Source organism: Juglans regia, chromosome 11 (assembly GCF_001411555.2).
Source record: "Juglans regia cultivar Chandler chromosome 11, Walnut 2.0, whole genome shotgun sequence".
Lineage (NCBI taxonomy): Eukaryota > Viridiplantae > Streptophyta > Magnoliopsida > Fagales > Juglandaceae > Juglans > Juglans regia.
In genome coordinates, this window is record NC_049911.1 from 35,223,283 (window position 1) to 35,245,476 (window position 22,194).

General features: G+C 37.7%; 1 protein-coding gene across 1 annotated transcript in view; it reads left to right on the top strand.

Annotated features, from left to right (window-relative positions):
• Positions 1-22,194, top strand: part of LOC109009610 — a 54,389-nt gene that overhangs the window by 23,933 nt on the left and 8,262 nt on the right. Inside the window, exons 10-32 of the mRNA XM_018990167.2 lie at positions 5,057-5,146; positions 5,223-5,294; positions 5,972-6,109; positions 6,302-6,455; positions 6,571-6,938; positions 7,966-8,429; positions 8,516-8,860; positions 9,523-9,747; positions 10,482-10,572; positions 10,736-10,813; positions 10,925-11,215; positions 11,311-11,508; positions 11,673-12,161; positions 12,994-13,155; positions 13,372-13,701; positions 13,785-13,867; positions 13,994-14,098; positions 14,975-15,203; positions 15,799-16,167; positions 17,139-17,240; positions 18,249-18,392; positions 19,088-19,176; positions 19,907-19,989. Of these exons, the coding sequence (XP_018845712.1) occupies positions 5,057-5,146; positions 5,223-5,294; positions 5,972-6,109; positions 6,302-6,455; positions 6,571-6,938; positions 7,966-8,429; positions 8,516-8,860; positions 9,523-9,747; positions 10,482-10,572; positions 10,736-10,813; positions 10,925-11,215; positions 11,311-11,508; positions 11,673-12,161; positions 12,994-13,155; positions 13,372-13,701; positions 13,785-13,867; positions 13,994-14,098; positions 14,975-15,203; positions 15,799-16,167; positions 17,139-17,240; positions 18,249-18,392; positions 19,088-19,176; positions 19,907-19,989 (4,699 nt within the window). The remainder of the gene's footprint in view (positions 1-5,056; positions 5,147-5,222; positions 5,295-5,971; positions 6,110-6,301; positions 6,456-6,570; positions 6,939-7,965; positions 8,430-8,515; positions 8,861-9,522; positions 9,748-10,481; positions 10,573-10,735; positions 10,814-10,924; positions 11,216-11,310; positions 11,509-11,672; positions 12,162-12,993; positions 13,156-13,371; positions 13,702-13,784; positions 13,868-13,993; positions 14,099-14,974; positions 15,204-15,798; positions 16,168-17,138; positions 17,241-18,248; positions 18,393-19,087; positions 19,177-19,906; positions 19,990-22,194) is intronic.

Genomic DNA, 22,194 nt, shown 5'->3' on the forward strand with positions numbered 1-22,194 from the left:
CAAAGGGTTTTCTGGACAGAATAAGACAATGGTGGTCTTCTTACCATTTCCATGGTAATGCTAGCTATATGATGGCTTGCAAATTAAAGTCTTTGAAAAAGGACTTGAAGGAGTGGAATACACAAGAGTTTGGTAATGTGGAAAGCCAGAAATTTGTTCTAATGGAGGAGCTTAAGGACTTAGAGGGTGTAGAAGAGGAGAGGTTTTTTTCTGAATCCGAGCGGGCCCGCAAATCCCAAGTGCTAGTGGACATTGAATGACTGTCTCTTTCGGAAGAAATATCGTGGGGTCAAAAATCACGAGCTTTATGATTGAAGGAAGGGGATAGATGCACCAAGTTTTTTCATGAAGTGGCCAACTCACATAGGTGGAACAATGTTATAGATACTCTGTTGATAGATGGGGCGGTCTCATCCAACTATATCGAGATCTTAGACCACATTGTCAATTACTATGATAAGTTGTTTTCGGAACAATTTGAGTGGAGGCCGAGACTTGACGGGTTGGTGTTTGATGTTCTTGACCTGCAGGTTGCGGAATGACTCGAAAGGCTTTTTGAGGAGGTAGAGGTCAGGTCGGTGATCAAGGGTATAGCGGGTGATAAAGCTCCAGGTCCCGATGGCTTCTCCATGGCTTTTTTTGTTCAGACTTGTTGGGATGTACTTAAAGATGATATCATGGAGGTTTTCCATGAATTTCATGGAAGCGGGCGGTTCGAGAAGAGTCTTAATGCTACTTTCTCAGCACTCATTCCCAAAAAGCCCGGTGTTGTAGATTAGTTTGGTGAGTGGGCTATACAAAAATTTATCCAAAGTTTTGGCGAACAAATTGAGTAAGGTGATGGAAAGTTTGATCTTGAAGCCTCAAAATGCCTTTGTTCAAGGTAGGCAAATCCTTGACTCGGTACTTATAGCTAACGAATGTCTAGAGAGTCGGTATTAAATTGGGAGAGCCGGGACTCCTATGTAAGTTAGACATGGAGAAAGTTTACGATCACGTCAATTGGAGTTTCTTAATTTACATGCTGGAGAGATGCAGCTTTGGCTCTAAATGGTGTTCCTGGATCCTTCATTGTATTTCTTTGGCATGTTTCTCTGTATTGGTGAATGGTACGTCCAAAGATTTTTTCAAAATCTCCCGAGGTTTGCAACAAGGAGACCCTCTTTCTCCTCTTCTCTTTGTTTTTGTGATGGAAGCTTTTAGCATGATGATTTCAGGGGCGGTAGAGGGAGGGTTCATATCAGGATTCTCAATGGGAGAGGCAAGTTCAGGTTCGCTTAACATTTCTCACCTATTGTTTGCTGATGATTCACTAATCTTTTGTGAGGCTAGACATGAGCTAGTTCGAGCTTTGAGGGCTCTTTTATTATGCTTTGAAGCCGTGTTAGGCTTGAAGGTCAATTTGGCTAAATCAGAGGTAGTGCCAGTGGGACATGTACCCAATGTGGAGAGTTTGGCGTCCATCTTGGAGTGCAAGATAACGCAGTTGCCCATGAAATATCTCGACATTCTGCTGGGTGTGGCGTTCAAATCGAAATCTATATGGGATGATGTAAATAGAAAAAATGGAGAGGAAACTAGCTGGTTGGAAGATGATGTACTTATCCAAAGGGGGTTGGGTAACTCTCATAAAAAGCACTCTCTCTAACTTACCAACATATTTCCTCATTATTTCCGCTCCCTGCTAAGGTGGCTCATCGCATGGAGAAAATTCAACGTGATTTCCTTTAGGGAGGGATCAAAGATGAGTTTAAATTTCATTTGATGAAATGGGCCACAATCTGCTCCCCCATCAAAGAAAGAGGCTTGGGTATATGGAATTTGAGATCTTTCAACCAAGCCTTGCTTGGCAAATGGTTATGGAGATATCACCAAGAACGGGAGGCCTTGTGGCGAACTGTCATTGCTTTGAAGCACGGGGAATCATGAGGAGGGTGGTGTTCTAATGAGGTGAGTGGACCTCATAGAGTTGGGTTTTGGAAACATATTAGAAGAGGGTGGGACATCTATGTAGCACATACTTGCTTCAAAGTAGGCAACGAAGTTAAGGGAAAATTTTGGCATGACTTATGGTGTGGTGATCGGGCACTCAAGGATGTTTATCCACAAGTTTATAGCTTAGCAAGAAGGAAAGAAGCATCTATCACAGATTTAATTATCTTTTCCAATGGCTCTTCCCAATGGAACCTCACTTTCCATAGAGATGCACAAGATTGGGAGATGGATGACATTTCGGCCTTTTTTGACCTTGTGTACTCCACTCGCGTGTCAAGGGAAGGTGAAGACAAGATATATTGGCGTCCCTCTAAGAAGGGAGTTTTTATGACCCGTTCTTTCTATCATTCCTTAAACATGCACAACTCAGTCCCGTTCCCAAGGAAGAGTATTTGGAAGACAAAGACACCTCTAAAGGCAGCTTTTTTTGTATGGGCAGCCTCTTTTAGGAAGATTCTTACTATAGATAACCTAAGGAAACGTGGCATTATAGCTATGAATTGGTGTTACATGTGTAAGAAAAGTGGTGAGTCCACTGACCATCTATTACTACATTGTGAGATTGCCATGACCTTATGGACCGAAGTCTTAGCACGGTTGGGGTTAGCGTGGGTGATACCGGAAAGGATATGTGATTTTTTAGCCTCATGGAGAGGTATTAGGGGCAACTCTCAAATTGCATCCATATGGAAGATGTTACCTATTTGTCTATGGTGGTGCATTTGGAGGGAGCGGAATGCAAGATGCTTTGAAGACCAAGAGAGATCAATGGAAGTGAAGAGCTTAGAATTTTGTTTTTCAATACTTTACTCCATTGGTCGATTGTAATTGATTTTCATGGCAGATCTTTTCATGATTTCCTTGTATCTCTAAGCTAGACATAAACTTGTTCATGTATATGTCCCGTATACTTGGGCATTCTCTGTCTCTCTTTTGATCAATAAAAATTTGTTTACCGATAAAAAAAAAAAGACTTTGAGAACCTTTGTCTCCTTAAAATGCCTTTCAAGCCTCGTGGACTCCTCCCCACATGGACTCGAGAGTTAGGTCATCCAGTTTGGGCCTCCAAGCAAACTGTTCAGATAACAATTCCGTAATGAACTGCACGACATGACTCCTAATCTTATTTTGATCGGTAGGGATTGAGCCATCAACTGGGAGCATCTCAATAAAATTGTTTATTCGATTCGAGTTGGCCACCGGCAGCTCTTTCTTTTGCTTTTCTACTTTAACTAGTCTATGCCTACTACTCTACTTCATTTGAGCCATATATGTATGCGTTAGAGGCTTTAATAGTATCTAACGTGTTGATCACATTCGCGGCTCTAGATGAAGGGTTTGATGGTGCCTCCCTTGGTTGGAAGTTAGAGCATATTATTGACACTGCAGCCATGGACTGGATTTGCCAAACACTGAAAATTTGGGTCCTGTGACTTCTAATATGACGTTTTAGTTTACAAATTAGAGTTCGTGATTGATTGTTACATTTGTCTTAGAGTCGTCTAAGCAGTCCCATCTTAGACTAAATAGAAGGGTATATAGTAGTTTCTATTATTATTGAACATGGGGCATGAGGCATGGTTACATGGAATTTCCTAGGAGAACGTAAGTGACAAGGAGCATGAGTTTCTGGTATCCCATCTTTGTAGGGTAGGTTTGAAGTTTTTAAAAATTTCATTAATAGTTGTGAAAGCTTTTTGAAAGGAATTTCTAATTAAGTTTTGTGGAAGTGGTGAGACCCATTGAGAATATGTTTGGATGGAAAAGTTTTTTAGTGGAGTTTTTATGAACGGTGTAATAAGTAATTAAAAGACTTTTTTTTTAAAGAAGAACATCCACCTCATGGTGACCACAGGGTGGACTAGATTGGGCCACAAGTAGTGGCTGAGTTCTGGCCACCATGGGGTGGTTCCTCCATTCTTGTTCAATTATTTTTGTTATTTTTCTATTCGTTTTTTTTAAAATATTATTTTTTATCTGGGAGAGTTTTATTTGATCTTTTGGCTGTTTTTGGAAATCCATCTGACCAGTGAGTTTTTGCACCATAGAGGGTTTGGTAAAAAAATTGTCTAAAATATGAAAAATCCCAAAGGGTTCTTGACACCCAAACAATCTTGTTTCTTGAATTTTCTGGCTCTTTTTACTTTCTCAAACTGGGAGCTTTTGATGCCTGTGTACCGTGTAATTTATTTTCATGGTTTTTAATAAAACTTACCTCACTGAAAAAAGAAGAAGATTCAGGTCATCCTCTAACAGTATAGGATTCTGGTCTGCAGTATCAGTTCTAGTTGTAGGCCTGGTTTGAGGTTTGTCTTAAAATGTTGGGTTTTCTCAAAGAAAATTTCAGGTGAAATTTTAGGCTTCTTTATGTATTTGTCGAAAAAAAAAAAATAGTTGGTTTTGGCGGAAAGGTTGTGACTGAAGAAGCAAAAGATGCAATTTCTGGGTTGTTATTCCCTAGCTTTGATGGTTCTTTGGTGAAGCAGTGGCTTTTAAGTTGAGGGAAATTTTGTCGTTGTACATCAAGCATAATGAAGATGATGCAGCCTTAAAATCTCGGAGGATGATCATGCCAACTAGGGATTTAATTTGATTTATTTCACCGTCTAGCACTCAGGTCTTGGTATCAAAAATGTTATTCTTGCCCATAAACCTAAGAAAACAAGGAAAAAGAAAGCAGAAGAAACGTGTTATGTCAAGGAACTTATAAAAAAAAATCTTGCATTTTATAATTTCGTTAGTAAAAATTCAGTCTGTACTCCATGTTGAGTATCTTTCATCCATCATTTTAACTCTGGTCCTTTAATCTTTGAGGCGGTAAGAAGTTCAGAACACCATGCTGCTCCAAACATTTTGATGAGTATATAGTTCAAATATTGCCCAGAAGATTTTGTGTTGTGATATTTGATGTCTTTATGTTTAGTACTCATACTTGCTTCTGAATAAATCTTGTTTTCATTGCAATTTTCTGTTAACTTGGGAACTTGTGATTTTTGCCTATAATTTTTCTGTCCATTACAAAAGGGGATCTTTTTGTTTTGTTTAATTTATTTTTTTCCAGGTAGACAATGTAGTGTCGCGTGCTGATGACAGTGCAGTACAAGATCTAGATTTTGCTTCTTTGCGCTCGCAATTAGGTCCTTTGGCTTCAGTAAGTGCCCACATTATTAATTCTCTGTTCCCCTATTCTCCATTTCGGTAAATAGTGAATATTACATATTCTCCAGATTCTCCTTTGTATTGACGTTGCCGCTACTTCTGCGAGGTCAGCAAAGATGTCACAAACACTTTTGAATCAGGTATTGGTTACTTATCCACTACAAATATAATGTTCTTCTTTGGTGTGGCTGTAGTCAAATGAGTGACATCTCCTTTTCTTTTAACAATTTTATACTGGTTTTTTAACAATATTTAAATTTTCTAGTTCCCCAGCAAATAAGAAAGGAGAGATCTTGAAAATGTTAAGGAATTTTCACTATTTTTTTAAAATGTAATGGCAATGACACCAGTATCATATTTAGTTTTTTATGTTACTGTTGTGGAAGATATAGTGGAAATCCTTTTTTCTAAGTACTTAGTGACTCATATTAAATGATACCAAAGTTTTCTTTACCTTCAGTGTTACTAATTTTCTTACACAGCCTATTTCATAAACTTTTGAAGATGCCATCTTTCAATTCTTGATGTGGAAGTGATATGCAAGAAAATTTGCTTTAGAAAGAAAATGACCTACCTTCATTGTTATCATTTGTCCGTAATGACTTTTTTTACCTGTAGAGAACACAATACTTTTGGATCAACTGCATTTGCTACATCCTCAGCTTTATCAGTTCCCCAGTGTATCAATAATTTTTCAGAATGATTTTCTTTTGCTTCATGTTTTGAATTTTTTAGCCACAGTTTCCTTCCATCCTCCTAGTGAGATGTTGCCCTGTGGTATGGTTATACATTATTCATTAACTTGTATCATATGCAGGCACAAGTTATGTTATCTGAGATATATCCTGGAGGTTCTCCAAAGATGGGATCCACTTACTGGGATCAAATCCTTGAAGTTGGAGTGATTTCTGTTTCACGGCGGGTCCTCAAGCGTTTACTTGAGTTCTTGGAACAGGTACAATCTTATATATTTATATGGTTGGGTATGGAGTTATTGTTAACCCATCTAATTTTGGTGTGGTAATGAGTCCATGGAGTGGGGGCTTCTTAAAAAATTTGAGCTGTTAGTTGTCTCATAAAAATTTTAAAGAACGGTCTACAAGAAGATAATATGTGGCTATTGATCCTGTTCTATGGTCTACTCCAGGATAACCCTCCTACACTTCAGGCCTTGTTATCTGGGGAAATAATCATCTCTTCTTCTAAGGAGACCCACCGACAGGGACAAAGGGAACGTGCTCTTGCTATGCTACATCAGATGATTGAAGATGCTCACAGGGGCAAGCGTCAGTTTTTAAGTGGTACTTTTCTTTTTACTTCTCTTTTGGGAGTTTATGTTACAGACTCTCTATACTTCTTTTTGGACTTCCATTTTTTCAGAGTTGTTTAATGTGTTTTTATCCTGTAAAATTGTAGGTAAGCTTCATAATCTTGCAAGAGCTGTTGCTGATGAAGAAACAGAACTCAATTTCCCTCAAGGGGAAGGCCCACATTCTGATCGAAAGGCTCTCTCCAATTTTGACAAGGATGGGGTTCTTGGGCTTGGGTTAAGATCTGCCAAACAAATACCCTTAAGCTCAATGGCTGCGGAAACTGGTGCACAGCCTGTTGATTATGACACGAAAGATTCTGGGAAGAGATTATTTGGTCCATTAAGTACCAAGCCCACAACGTATCTTTCTCAATTTATTCTCCATATTGCTGCAATTGGTGACATAGTTGATGGGACTGATACAACTCATGATTTCAACTTCTTCTCGCTTGTGTTTGAATGGCCTAAGGATGTAAGATATTTTATTTTCTATATTGAAGATTATCCTTTTTTGTTTGCTTTCAAGTATTTCTCCTTTCAATTTCATTGTAGGGCAATTTTTTGAAAAAATGCTAATGCTTCCAGAGTCCATATAGTTATTTACTACTAAGAAGAATCGTATAGAATAAATTTGGAGTTCTAAAAAATATTAGGGAGAAATAATTTAGATGAAAAATACATCATTAGCATGTTTTGAGACCACAAATTTACCACATCACTTTAGGATTGGGGAATTTATCCCATGTGTGTTTGTCCAACAGTACCTTGTGTAAACACTAGTCAAGATACATGATTTTACAATATGTTTATGTGATGAGGAATGGCAAAGCATGCAAAAGAAATTACAATTATTTGATTCATACCTGTTGAATAGCTTATTGTGTATATTTTATGAGTTGCATCTACGCCTATTGATGAAATTTTTCCATGTCATGAATAATGATCAAGAAAACATAATTGCGAGGAATTTGGTTTTGAATAATGATGGTAGAGATTTTTTTCAGTCCATGGAGATGTGCTCCAAAGTTATTGGATTACATTTTTCTCTAAAACCCATGATTGGCTTATAAAAAATAATGATGATAGAGATATATGTGGGAAAATGTCCCCTTTTCTTATTGAATGATAGGTTGAGCTTAATGTTCCCAATAAATATGATTAACATGTTGCTTAAATATAACCGTTAGTCAAATAGAGTTTACTATTAGTTACATTAATCTGGAAATAATAGTATCTTTTAACTACAGAAGGTATCTGCATTTATTTCTTTCTATGTTATACTACTGTTGAAATGCTACCGCCAAATGCCCCATAGATGACTATATATAAATGATCAGTCTGGCTTGAACTTTATCAAGGAGATGTAGGAACTAGGGTTCTAAAGTACAATACAAGTTTTCAGCAAGCCTCAATTACAAGTTAATGCTTTACGGAGTAAGCATATCTTCCTTTCCGACAGGATCATAAATATGTTCGTGTATCATTATTGTATCTTGCAGCTTTTAACTCGTCTGGTCTTTGACCGAGGTAGCACCGATGCAGCCGGAAAGGTTGCTGAAATTATGGGTGCTGATTTTGTGCATGAAGTGATCTCTGCATGTGTACCTCCAGTTTATCCTCCACGATCTGGGCATGGATGGGCATGCATTCCTGTCATTCCTACCTGCTCTCAGAGTGACTCTGAAAATAAAGTACTCTCCCCCAGTTCTAAAGAAGCTAAACCTAATAGTTACACCCGTTCCTCAGCAACACCTGGAATCCCACTATACCCTCTCCAGTTGGATGTAGTAAAACATTTGGTTAAAATATCTCCAGTGAGGGCTGTCTTAGCTTGTGTTTTTGGGAGCAGTATATTGTACTCTGGCAGTGACTCTTCTATATCAGGCTCCTTCAATGATGGATTTCTTCAGGCACCTGATGCTGACAGGTTGTTTTATGAATTCGCGCTTGATCAATCTGAGCGGTAAGATACTTCCCCAAGGAGTATTTTTCACATGAAGCTGATTTACATTATGGTTTTCAAGTTTAACCTTGTGTTTTGCTGTACAGGTTCCCAACTTTAAATCGATGGATACAAATGCAAACTAACCTTCATCGAGTCTCAGAATTTGCTGTCGCAACAAAGGAAAGAGCTGATGATGCCAAGCTTAAACCTGAATCAAGATATGCTATTAAAAGACTCCGGGAGCAAGACAATGATACAGAGTCAGAAATGGATGACGCTATTAACAGCAGTAATATTTCAGCAGCTTTGCAAGACCCCAGCAGTCAAGGGGTTTCGGCTCTTGATCCTTGGCACGATTCCTTGAAATCTGAGGTTGATGAACTTGATGCCACAGTTTTCCTTTCTTTTGATTGGGAGAATGAAGAACCCTATGCAAAAGCCATTGAACGGTATCACTGCTTATCGTCTCTCGCGTCAGTATCCCTTAATATAAATCACTGGTTAACTTGTTTAGTTTTCTCGGTTGTATTCTTTAGTCATCTTTGTTTTCATGTTTTATATGATTGAAACATAATTTTTTTTGGATCAGTACTTCCAATTTTTTGAGTTGCCACATCCAATTATCCTGGTTTGAATTGTTATCACCATGGGGCTTGTTTTTGTCACTTTCTTGTTCAGCTGTGTATCTGGTAAGTTTGTAACTTGTATAAGAAGGATTAATAAGAATTGTAAATGGTTCTTGAGATGGAAGAAAAAAAAAAGGAACAAAGACAGATGTACTGAATCTTAACCAGTAACAGTTTTCTCTATATAAATTGTGAATTGCATTTAAGACTTTAAGAAGTTTTTAGGAAGAAGTTTCCCGTTTTCTAATGGCGTATTGGTCAGAAAACATGTTTCAACACATGACAACATTAACAGAATCAGTGCCTATCTTACTAAGTTTTCATCACCACTATTTTCCCTTCTCTTTTTCTTTCTGGGGTTTTGTTTTGAAAGGTTTAGTGGGCCATTTTCTTCATGTTTTGAAAGTTTTAGGTTTTAGTGGTTTGCAGTTCTTATTTTCTCCCCACGACTTAATATTTTTTGCACACTTTCTTCCTTCTAATAGGTTGATTGATGAAGGAAAATTAATGGATGCTCTTGCACTTTCGGATCGCTTTCTAAGTAATGGAGTATCAGACCGGTTACTTCAGCTACTCATCGAGCGTGGGGAAGAGAATAATTCAATCTCTGGACAACCTCAAGGGTATGGCAGCCATAACATCTGGAGCAATAGCTGGCAGTATTGCCTGCGGTTGAAAGATAAGCAGCTGGCTGCTAAACTTGCCCTCAAGTATGTGTGGGCATTTTTAGTTATTTTGATACTGGCAAATGCTTGCTTATACTTTTTTCATATTAAGTGAATGCTTGCTGATACTTGAGACACAATATTTTTTTATGACCAGCTTCTCCTTTGATTCTTCTTTTCCCCAAATGTGAAGCAGTTTTTTCTTCTCCTTGTTAGTCCATGCTATCTGATATCTACGATTTTAAAATTGTTACAATGTTAGTATTTGCTTTATATGAATTGTTGGTCCACTTGGTTCTTTTAAAGGTCATGGTTGAACCCTGGGTTTGGAACCCCAGTAGTTTCAAGTTTTTATTTCTAGTGTTTCCTTTTCCTCATGTCGATTTGCAGTTTTGGGCGAGGGAGAGGTATTTAGTCCACTTCCTGACAGTTAAAAAGCTTTTGGGTGGATAACATAAACTGCACGTCCATTGTCTGATCACCATAAGAAAAATTTAGAAGTATTAATCCTTTTTTCTTTTGTCAGCTTCTAGTCCTTTTTTTTTACTGTGATATTTAACCACGTCTTTCAATCATCATAGCCCTTCTCATTATTTTTCAATCTTACAATATCTTTTGTTCAGCGCCATTAATGGAGGAGCTAGCTATACATCACTTATTAATAAATATTTCTTATCAAAATAGAAAATGGAGCTATATACGTTTTATTGATGTTTATGGGGAATATTGGTATGCTTATACCTGTAGGCTGTAATATTTAAACTCACATTTTATTCCAGGTATATGCACAGATGGGAACTTGATGCTGCTTTGGATGTTCTGACAATGTGCAGCTGTCACCTGCCACATAGTGATCCACTTAGAAATGAGGTGCTGGTTTTATTAATTGTTTTGCTTCATTATATTTTTGTTGTAATTTGATGTGTTGATTCTTTTGTTTGAAGCTTGACATATTTCCTTTGTATTGTTGAATTTGTAACTCTGCTTTAGTCTATTATTTTTCCTTGATGACATAATTTTTTTAGCTGCTTAGGTCTTGCAAATGAAACAAGCTTTGCAGAGGTACAGCCACATATTAAGTGCAGATGATCATTATAGTAGCTGGCAAGAGGTTTTTATTCTGTCCTATATCTGGATTAAGATAAAAAGCTTCGCATAGAAAAAGTACTCTAAGTCGATTTGCTGCTAGGAATTATTTCTCCGCAATGCTCTTTATTTTCAGGTTGAAGCAGAATGTAAGGAAGATCCTGAGGGCTTAGCACTTAGATTAGCGGGAAAAGGAGCTGTTTCTGCTGCATTAGAAGTGGCAGAAAGTGCAGGATTATCTATAGATTTGCGGAGAGAACTGCAGGGCCGGCAACTTGTGAAACTTCTCACAGCTGATCCTCTCAATGGTGGAGGTCCAGCAGAAGCTTCACGGTTTCTTTCTTCATTACGTGACTCAGATGATGCTCTACCAGTTGCCATGGGTGCAATGCAGTTGTTACCTAATTTACGGTCAAAGCAACTTCTTGTAATTACTTGTCCTCTTTCTTGGAGATGTGATTCGATTACACTCGTTGTCTTAATGGGTGTTTTAATTATGACTTTCTTTCTGCCTTTTCAAAGGTTCACTTCTTTCTCAAGCGAAGAGAAGGAAATCTCTCAGATGTTGAGGTTTCACGGCTTAACTCCTGGGCCTTAGGTCTTCGTGTTTTGGCTGCCTTGCCTTTGCCATGGCAGCAAAGATGTTCTTCACTACATGAACACCCTCATTTGATACTGGAGGTGCTTCTGATGAGGAAACAACTGCAATCTGCGGCCCTGGTACTGCAGGAGAACGTTTTAGATGCTTAAACTAACATGCATTTTTCTTAAAAATTAATAAATCATTTTGGACGCCCATTGATCACGCCTTCTTAAAAAAACAATCTTCCTATGTTTGGGTATTGACATCATGAACATTATGTTTGGATTATATTTGTCTACAGATCCTTAAAGAATTTCCGTCATTGAGAGACAACAACATAGTTATTGCATATGCAGCAAAAGCTATTACTGTCAGTATTAGCTCCCAACCTAGAGAACATCGGATATCTGTTTCTGGAACAAGACCAAGGCAGAAAACAAGAGCAGGTATTCCTGCACGGTCATCTTTCACCAGCAGTCTAAGTAACTTGCAAAAAGAGGCTCGCAGAGCTTTTTCTTGGGCTCCACGAAATACTGGAGACAAGGCTGCTCCAAAAGATGTTTATCGGAAAAGAAAGAGTTCTGGTTTGACTTCATCTGAAAGGGTTGCTTGGGAGGCTATGACTGGAATTCAAGAGGATCGTGTTTCATCATATCCTGGAGATGGGCAAGAACGGCTCCCCTCAGTTTCAATTGCTGAGGAATGGATGCTGACAGGTGATGCTGTTAAGGATGAAGCTATTCGTGCATCTCACAGATATGAAAGTGCCCCTGACATTACTCTCTTTAAGGTATTCTAGTGAAACAGCTGAAATATGTCTTGTTCATATGTTGGAAGCTCAGCACTGTGTAAATTATATTAAATGACTCTGTGTACTTGGGTTTTGCTTACTCTCTTCTATTAATAAAATTCTAATTTTTCCTATAAAAAATTATAAAAAATCACCATTTGAGTACTGGTACTGCTGTAGGTAGGGTAGCCAATTACTATGAACCTAGAATGGGACAAGTGTTGGTCGAAATAAGAGAGAATGATTGTTGGTGCCTATGACTCATTGTGAGTGGAGATTGTTTGTCTCAAGCTCAAAGAGGAACACTTGTTACTGGTCCAATCTTGGAGTTCATCTCAGGGCCTCACCATGCTCGAGTGTGGAGTGTAGTATTAAGTGCTTGTTTTATACTATTGGTGCAACACAAACTAGCAAACAAAGATGGCGTAATTGTTGGTATGTGAGGTTGTGCAAGTGCAATTTTGGGTTAATCACACAAGTTTTTGCTTACATCACGAGTTTTTTTTAAAACCAGAATTTAGATCCTAGATATCCTAGAAGAGAATTATGAGAAGTTGTAGTTATTAAAAGAAAAATAGAGACCAGAGTTATGAGAAGTTGCAGATTATGTATCTGTTGAAAATTTAGATATGTTGATAAATTTTTCCTTTGAAAGCAATACAACTCGTATATGTAATGTAGTAAGTGGCCACTTTTGGCCTTGGAGTTTATGCATATGTTGTTTCAAAAGTCTTTATTATAATTTCTTTTAGATTTGTGACTTGTGCGTAGAATAATTTTTTTTTATGCTGCTGCTCTGAGTCTGTTGAAGGTTTGGGTGTTTTATTTCTAGGCACTGCTTTCTCTGTGTTCTGATGAGTCGGTGTCTGCCAAAAGTGCCATGGACTTGTGTATCAATCAGATGAAGAATGTGTTGAGCTCCCAACAGTTGCCTGAGAATGCATCCATGGAAACAATTGGTCGAGCATATCATGCCACAGAGACCATTGTACAGGTATTACATTTGCCTAGCCCTTAGAATGCATGTCAGGAGAAGCAATCGATTTTTCATATGATTGTGTTATGTGCAGTCATTAGAAACCAAAAGTTAAAGTAGGCAAGGACATGCATTTTTTCTTTCATTACTGATGGCCATATGGCCTTGTTATCCAATTTCCTTTACATGTTTAGTTTTTAATGCTTGAGATATATTTGCTGTGTTGCATGCCAGGGACTACTCTATTGTAAATCCTTGCTGAGAAAGCTTACAGGGAGTAGTGACATGTCTAGTAATTCTGAAAGAAGTAGGGATGCTGATGATGCATCTTCTGATGCTGGTAGCTCCAGTGTGGGTAGCCAGTCTACGGATGAGTTATCTGAACTTCTTACACTGGTAGAAATCTGGCTTGGACGTTCTGAGCTGCTTCAAAGCCTCTTGGGATCAGGAATTGCTGCTTCTCTTGATGACATTGCTGATAAGGAGTCATCTGCACATCTCCGTGACAGGTTAATTGTAGAGGAGCGATACAGCATGGCTGTGTATACTTGCAAAAAGTGTAAGGTAAACATAATGCGTAGACATTTTTGTAATCAATGTTGCTGATCAATGGTGATATTGAGTTTAATATTTGGGGCTTCTGACAGATTGATGTTGTTCCTGTCTGGAATGCATGGGGACATGCTTTAATTCGGATGGAGCGTTATGCACAAGCTCGTGTGAAGTTTAAGTATGTAAAATCCCAGTAATATTTTAGATGAGTTGCTTAATAAATTAATGAGATACATGTTCTCTCTCATTATCAAGTGGAAATGTAGATGGTCTTCATATTTGTTTCCCTTCCAATGGTTTTCAGGCAAGCCCTTCAATTGTATAAGGGTGATCCTGCACCTGTCATTTTAGAGATTATTAATACAATAGAAGGTGGTCCACCAGTTGATGTTTCAGCAGTTCGTTCCATGTAAGATATCAGGCAGCTTTTACATCAGAATTCCTATATTTATTACTGCTTTAAGCTTCTGTTGGTGTTGGTGTTGGTGTCGAACTTGTAGCTGAGCCATGTCCCTAGATCCATGCCAGGCTAAGTTTTAATTTATAGGAGATCTTGGCCCCTGCTAGTTACAACGTTGGCTTGATATTTGCTGAAAGCTTTGTATCTTGTATATTGCAATACTTCCTAATACTGTAGAAGAACATATAATTAATTTGAATTAGCATAATTGCACACCTAGAACTACTGCCATTGGCTGCCAATTATCATGTACTCTGACACTTTAGACTATAATCAAGTTGATTTATTTTGTCTTCTTGGATGAGATCTTTTCATCAAAGAAGACCATTAGATAAAAAGTAAAGAACAGATAACTAACTTACCAAGTATTAAGTCCAACTAGACGTTAGGTGAAAATTCTTGCATCACCAGCCCACTTGGGGTGGGTTACATGAAATCCTCATTGCCATTGTGATATGTGAAGTGAGGAATCTTTTGGTATTCCTACAAAAAAAGCTCAGGTTTTCCAAAGATCTGCATAGTATATTTGCATTCTAAGTGAGATCTGTAGTCAACTGCATCAAAATTAACTACATCTCTTGGCAACATTGCTGTTATAGATTCATGTTCTTCTTGTCTTGTACCTTGTTAGACCAGTTGAATCCTTTCGGTTGTGTTTCTCTATGACCTTCTATGCTGATATAATTCAGTCGCTTTTTGGTTGTGAATAAGTACAAGTACATTTAAACTATTCAAAACAAATTTTCTATAACCAAGACAAATGTAAATACAGTTGTCAGATTCTGTTTGTTGCTTACATTCTGACCAATGAAACATATACTGCAGGTATGAGCATTTGGCCAAAAGTGCACCTACAATCCTGGATGATTCTCTTTCTGCTGATTCATATCTCAATGTTTTATACATGCCATCTACCTTTCCACGCTCAGAGAGATCCCGGCGGTCTCAGCTGTCCACGGATAATAATTCCTCCCAGAGTTCTGACTTTGAAGATGGACCTCGCAGCAATCTGGACAGCATTCGATATGTTGAATGTGTTAACTATTTACAAGAAGTAAACTTCAACTTTTCATGACCAAGCTTATCTTTTTATGTCTGGCACTTAGATACCAGTTCTTTTCTTTTTCTTCTGGATTTAGGCTAGCAGATATCTCATGAATTAGTTTAGCAAATTTAGTTCTTATTCTGAGCACACATGGACATGCTTTTACACAGAGAAGTCAATAGATCTGTTAAAGACTTGCGTTTTTAAGAGGTTTATCTAGAAAATTCGCAATATAACTATGAAGAAATTTCAAATACTGCTTACTGGACATGCCATTTTGATATAGCCAATTTGGTATCTTCATATCCGAGAATCCACAGATTCGACTCTGCTTTGTTCACAAAATATTGAGTACATAAAAAAGAACGATTCTGGCGTAAAGTTTGTTGTGCTATTTATTTTGACCTGGTATCTAGAATTCTGTTAAATCTTTTCAATATTTTTCTTTGACCCTTTAGTCTTTCCCCATATGTTGTTGACTTCTGCGGGCAGTATGGTTATCACTGTTTTCAGTATCTCTCACCAGCATAGTATTTTAATATTAATTTTCTAGTTTTATTCATGGTGGTCTGGTTCTAAATATGCCATCTTCTAATCTTTGCAGTATGCACGCCAGCATTTGCTGTATTTTATGTTTAGGAATGGTTACTACAATGATGCTTGTATGTTGTTTTTTCCTCCAAATGCCGTTCCTCCCCCTCCCCAACCATCAATGATGGGGGTAGTAGCAACTTCATCTTCATCTCCTCAAAGACCTGATCCTTCAGTGACTGATTATGGGACAATTGATGATTTGTGTGAGTTGTGTGTTGGTTATGGTGCGATGCCTGTTCTTGAGGAAGTGGTTTCAACAAGAATGTCCTCGGCAAATCTGCAGGATGTGGCAGTAAATCAGTATACAGCTGCAGCCCTTGTCAGAATTTGCACCTATTGTGAAACACACAAACATTTCAATTATTTATACAAGTTTCAGGTAATTTTTTGAGGTCATATTTTTTAAATTTAGGCTGAAAATATAAGTATTTCTACTGCTTTGATGGCTGTTATAACATTCCTCTTGTCCTTCTCCCTTCCCCTTCCCCTTCCCCTAATAAAGATGTAGGTTTGGGTGGAATCGACAGTTTAAGTCTGTTTAATTATTCATCTTTTGACATTTTCCTTCGGGCATATTGCTGACTTCATATAGCACAGATCATTTACTCTCTCTCTCTCCTCCCTTATGTTTACTCTGAGGTACTAACATTTGCTAGAGCAAAGCTGCCAAGTGATTCAATAAGCTTTTTTGGATGTGAAATGCTACAGCCACAAAGAGAGCCCACAAAAGTAAACCCACAAACTGACGTGGCTTGATGTGATACGTTAAATTGTAAAACTACTTTTATTGTAAAGTAGATCTAACGTATCATATGAAATCATGCCAGTTTGTGGGTTTACTTTTATGGGATCGCTTTGTGGCTAAAGCATTTATCTTTTTGGATATATTGTTAAAGAATTCGTACAGATATGGGGTTGAGCTAGTCTAGTCTGAGTGGAGGGATGTTAGGCAAATGGAATGGTCCTATATTCGTTTTGAACTGTTTTGAACATGTTCATTTGACATTGTTTCAGCAGTAATTCCTCCGTGGTTGTCCTTCCTATATTGTAGGTTTGTATATGAAGTAGTAAGAGAGTTTATATTTTCTTTCTCCTTTTAGCAGCAGTCATTTTTGGTCAAACATGAGTTGCACGTTATTATTCTTGTTCTTTTTCTTTTTTCACTATTATGCTAAAAAAAAAACCAGAATTCTTTCATTGATTGAGTTAGTTGAATTCCTATTATTTCCAAAAGATTGTTTTTGGCTGAATTTTGATTGAAACTATTTTCTTGCTTCAGATTCATTTTAGCTGGATTAATCTGAGGTCTTCTTGGATTTAGTCACTGATCCAAGTTATTTAATGGTCCAGGTTATTAAAAAGGACCACGTTGCTGCTGGACTTTGTTGTATTCAGTTGTTTATGAACTCCTCTACACAAGAGGAAGCTGTGAAATATTTGGAACATGCTAAGGTATGTCCTTTATTATTTGATCAGAAACGCCCTCAGTTGGTCTAATTTAGATTAGAACGATGGCATTAGTTGGATAGCTTGGGAATCTCAGCACCATTGCTTAAGAAATATGGTTACAGTTGTTGGAGATTGTGTTTGGGTGAGTTTGGGACCGATGGAGTAATGGTTTGGAACGCAAGTGAGGAGAATATGCTATGTATGAGGACTTTCCCAGATCTTATAGATGGAATAGCAACAGGTTAAAATTGATGAATGGGAGGGGGGAAGTAGAAAGTAAACTTTTTTTTCTCTTAGCAGAAGAAAGAGAACTTCACAAATCTCTCTTTCTTTGCAAGTACAATAGACACATTTGATGTGCGATAAATTTATTGAAAAGTGCAGAAAGGGGGCTTCTCTAACACATGGTTTGTTTTAAAGGGCTCAATGTGTAAATATCATTCCAAGAAGCACTGACTTGCTATAGACGCATCTCTTGAATATTAGTACAAATTATTTGGTACTGTGACAAGAATAGTAAAGGTACAAACCTTATGTGGACAGTAGTTCAAGATTACGGCAATGCCGTGATTAGAATCCTTGTTAAGCACTAAAAAGGGGGAAAAAAGAGAAAAAAATGGACTCTTCTGATCTTTAGTCACAGATATAAGAAGCCTTACTAGTCGAAACACATGCTTAACGCTATTGAAAAATAGACAACTAGCAAAGGTTCGCTAGGCCAGGCCAAAAGTTCTCCCCTTCCCCCTCCTCCCTTTGGGGTCAGACACAAGGGGATCTTATTTTGTTTGCATCACAATGCTCTTTCTTTGGAATTCAAGGTTGACATCCCTTATTCAAAGCATCTTTGCATGCTTTTTTTCTTGCTAATTTAACAATATACTTAGATAATACAACTTTGCCCAATAACATGTATAATTTGGTAATACGTGCTTCATGAGTTTGTATGTAGTTTCTCCGTTTTTATTATAGATCTTTTCCTTCTGTCATTGATTTTTTTCCCTCTGGTTATAGATGCATTTTGATGAAGGTTTGTCCGCCCGACATAGAGGAGGGGATTCTACTAAGCTTGTCACAAAGGGTGCTAGAGGAAAAAGTGCTTCTGAGAAGCTTACTGAAGAAGGACTTGTGAAGTTTTCTGCTCGGGTTTCAATTCAGGTAATGACATCTATTGGATATGGAGCAAAATTTATTACTTGTAAGCTGATAGCAATCCCAGAAGACAATGTTCGAATATTCGGTGAGGACATTGGTGGTTGAAGGGTAGAATATGTAATCAAAACTTTTAAAAAATATATTTTGGAAGATTACCTTTTCACTTGAGCAAAAATAGTTTTCCTCAGCTGAAGTTCATGCAAGCATTGTCAAAATTTGAGTAACTGAAGTTACATGCTTCTTAACTACATGCATAATGATGATTTTTTTGTGCTAGTCATCATAGCTGTATGTGCGTGTGGACATTGATCTACTTATGCGCATTGCCTAATAAACCGATTGGTTACAAATTCCCAAAACATGATAGTATGTATGAATGTGATCTATCAACATTTACCATTTATATTGTCAATGATATGTACATTCTTCTTTCATGCAAGCATTGTCAAAATTTGAGTAACCAAAGTTACATGCTTCTTAACTACACGCATAATGATGATTTTTGTGTGCTAGTCATCATAGCTGTATGTGCGTGTGGACATTGATCTACTAAGGCGCATTGCCTAATAAACTGATTGGTTACGAAATTCCCAAAACATGATAATATATATGAATGTGATCTATCAACGTTTACTCTTCTTGAAAATTTCATTGGTCAAGTTCTCACGAACATCCTTTTGATTTTTTATATGTTATAGGTGGAAGTTGTGAAATCCTTTAATGATTCAGATGGGCCACAGTGGAAATATTCACTTTTTGGGAATCCAAATGACCCTGAAACATTCAGGTTTGTGTCTATGAAAGCCAGTCTCAATCAGTACATACAGAAAGAAAATGTCGGTTTTAATCAGTATAGTTCCAACTCTTTGTGGTATTTAAATATTTTATTTTTTAATTATTTTTTATTAATTAATTGAAAATTTTATTAGAAAAAGCAAAAGGCATAACCAAAATGTTATTTTTTGATGATGGATGGCAAAACTATTAAATGGAGAGCATAGAGTGCCACGTTAGAGCTTCCCAAATTTGTTTCGTAGGGACGTGTTTTAATTATTTGTGTTTTAGTGTTATGAATGTTCAATGGATTTTTTCCCTTGTACCTGGATTATGTCCTATTTCTATCAATAAAACTTGTTTACTAATAAACAATATGTTCAATGGATTTTTTGACTTGAATATTTGAATAAATTGCTTGCTATTAATAAATAAGGCAATTTGATTGGGAATGGGGGCCTCCTGGACATAGCTATTGAACATGGATGTAATCCCCCTTCCCTCTCTCTCTCCTCAAAATCTATTTATCCATCTCTCTAAGACAAACCTGTTGGTAATCTTCATGGCTAAAATGGTACGTTTTTTCTATGAATGTACATGGATTCCAAACTATGAAATCTTATGGGGATTATAATTTAAGTCGGCAAAAAAGGCTTGGCATTTGTACATTCTTCTTTTGTGGAATACTATCTCCAGAAATGTATTCATATACTAAGAGAGACTTATTTGCTGCTGCTGTGCAGGAGAAGATGCCAAATTGCTGAGACTCTCGTGGAGAAGAATTTTGATTTAGCTTTCCAAGTGATATATGAATTCAGCCTTCCTGGTAGCCATTACATTATGATTTCCAGTTCACTCTCATACTTCATCATAGTAGCATAGCTTTTGGGATTTCTGTTTTGTGCTTATATATATATATATATATATATATATATATATATATTATAAGTAAACGATTGTATTACTAATAATAGGCATAGTCCAAGTACACAAGATGGTATACAAGAGATAACATCTATCTAGGAAGAAACAGAGGGTACAAGAAAGTCATGAACATCACGGCCATTAAAATCTACAGCTAAGGCCCATAGAAATAAAGTTCTAATAAAAAGAGATCTAAGTTCCTCTATTGTGCGCTCCTTGTCTTCGAACATCTGATCATTCCGCTCTTGCCACAAACACCACATAATACAGATAGAAACCATCTTCCACATAACTTTGATTTGTGGGATACCTCCCAGCGCTATCATTGAGGCAGGCATAACCCAAGCCAAGTCTAATATGCAAAAAACTTCATCCCATAGCACTCTAGCAAGCTCACAATGCAGTAAGAGATGATCTAAGGTCTCGCCAATTTTCTTACACATGTAGCAACAATCTATTATGATCACCCCGCGCTCCTGCAAATTATCCATCGTCAAAATCTTACCCAGAGATGTTGTCCAAGCAAAATATGCCGCTTTAGGAGGTGCCTTGTTTTGCCAAACCTTTCGCCATGGAAACTGCATGTTTTGCAGCTGTGTGAGAGACTTATAGAAGAGTGAACCGAAAATGTGTCTTTGCCTGCGGGTACCCACCACAACGAGTCAACAACTAGAGTGCTTGATTGCAACACGGAATACAAGAGACTAAAATATTCCTCAAAGCTACCAACTTCCCAGTCTTGGGTCGCCTTGTTAAAGTTAATGTTCCATTGGACCTGGTCCCCATATATCACCATTAGATCAACCACTTAAGCTTCTTTCTCACTTGCAACACGGAAAACTGAAGGGAAGGATTCCTTTAAGACATTATTCCCACACCAAAGGTTGCTCCATAATTTTATTCTAGAGCTATCTCTCAACACAAGTCTAGTGTGACGAGTAAAAATCCCCCACCCTCATCAAATGTGTTTCCACACTCCCACTCCATAAGCTCCACTTACCTCTTTTGTGCACCAATCCCACCACACACCTCCATATTTGCAATCAATCACCAACTTCCATAGGGCTTCCGGTTCCATATTATATCGCCACAACTATTTCCCAAGTAAGGCCTAATTAAAAGTCCTTAGATTTCTTATTCCCAAACCACCATATGAGATTGGGGAGCATATCTTATCCCAATTGACTAGATGGAATTTGAGTTCTTCTCTCATGCCACTGCATAAGAAATCACGATAAAGTTTCTCAATCCGGTTCGCCACACTTGCTGGAATTAGGAATAGAGAAAGGAAATACGTTGGTAAATTAGACAATGTGTTCTTGATTGAGGTGATCCTGCCACCTTTGGATAAGTACAGTTTCTTTCAACCAACCAATCTACATTCTATTTTCTTGATCACTGTATCCCATATAGATTTGGCCCTTGAGGTAGCCCTCAATGGGAGATCAAGGTAATCCATAGGGAGAGAGGAAACCTTACATCCAAGAGTGTTAGCCAGGTAGTGGATGTTACGAACATTGCTAGCTGGCACCAGCTATGACTTGTCAAAGTTCACTTTCAAACCTGACGCCGCTTCAAAACAAAGTAGAAGTGCCCTAAATGCCCGAACTTGGTTCTGGTCTGCCTCACAAAATATTAGTGTCATCTGTAAACAGAAAATGAGAAATGGTAAGAGTACCCCTATTGGGGTCAGCAACCAAGAATCCAGTCACAAAGCCATTAAGGACCACAGTCGAGATCATTCTACTAAGCGCCTCCATAACCATAACGAAGAGGAGTGGGAACAACGAATCTCCTTGTCTTAGGCCTTAGAAGTTATTGAAGAAACCAAATGGACTACCATTCACCAAAACTGAAAATTTACTGTTGAAATGCACCAACTGATCCACGAACACAATCTCTCCCCAAAACCACACCTCCCAAGTAGGTAGAGTAGAAAGTCTCAATTAATGCGGTCATATGTCTTCTCCATATCTAGCTTGTCATAGGATACCTGTATTGGCGGATTTTAGTCTACTATCTATGCATTCATTGGCGAGGAGAACCGAGTCCGATTTGCAAACACCTTAGAAATTATCTTGTAGACCCCATTCACCAAACTAATAGG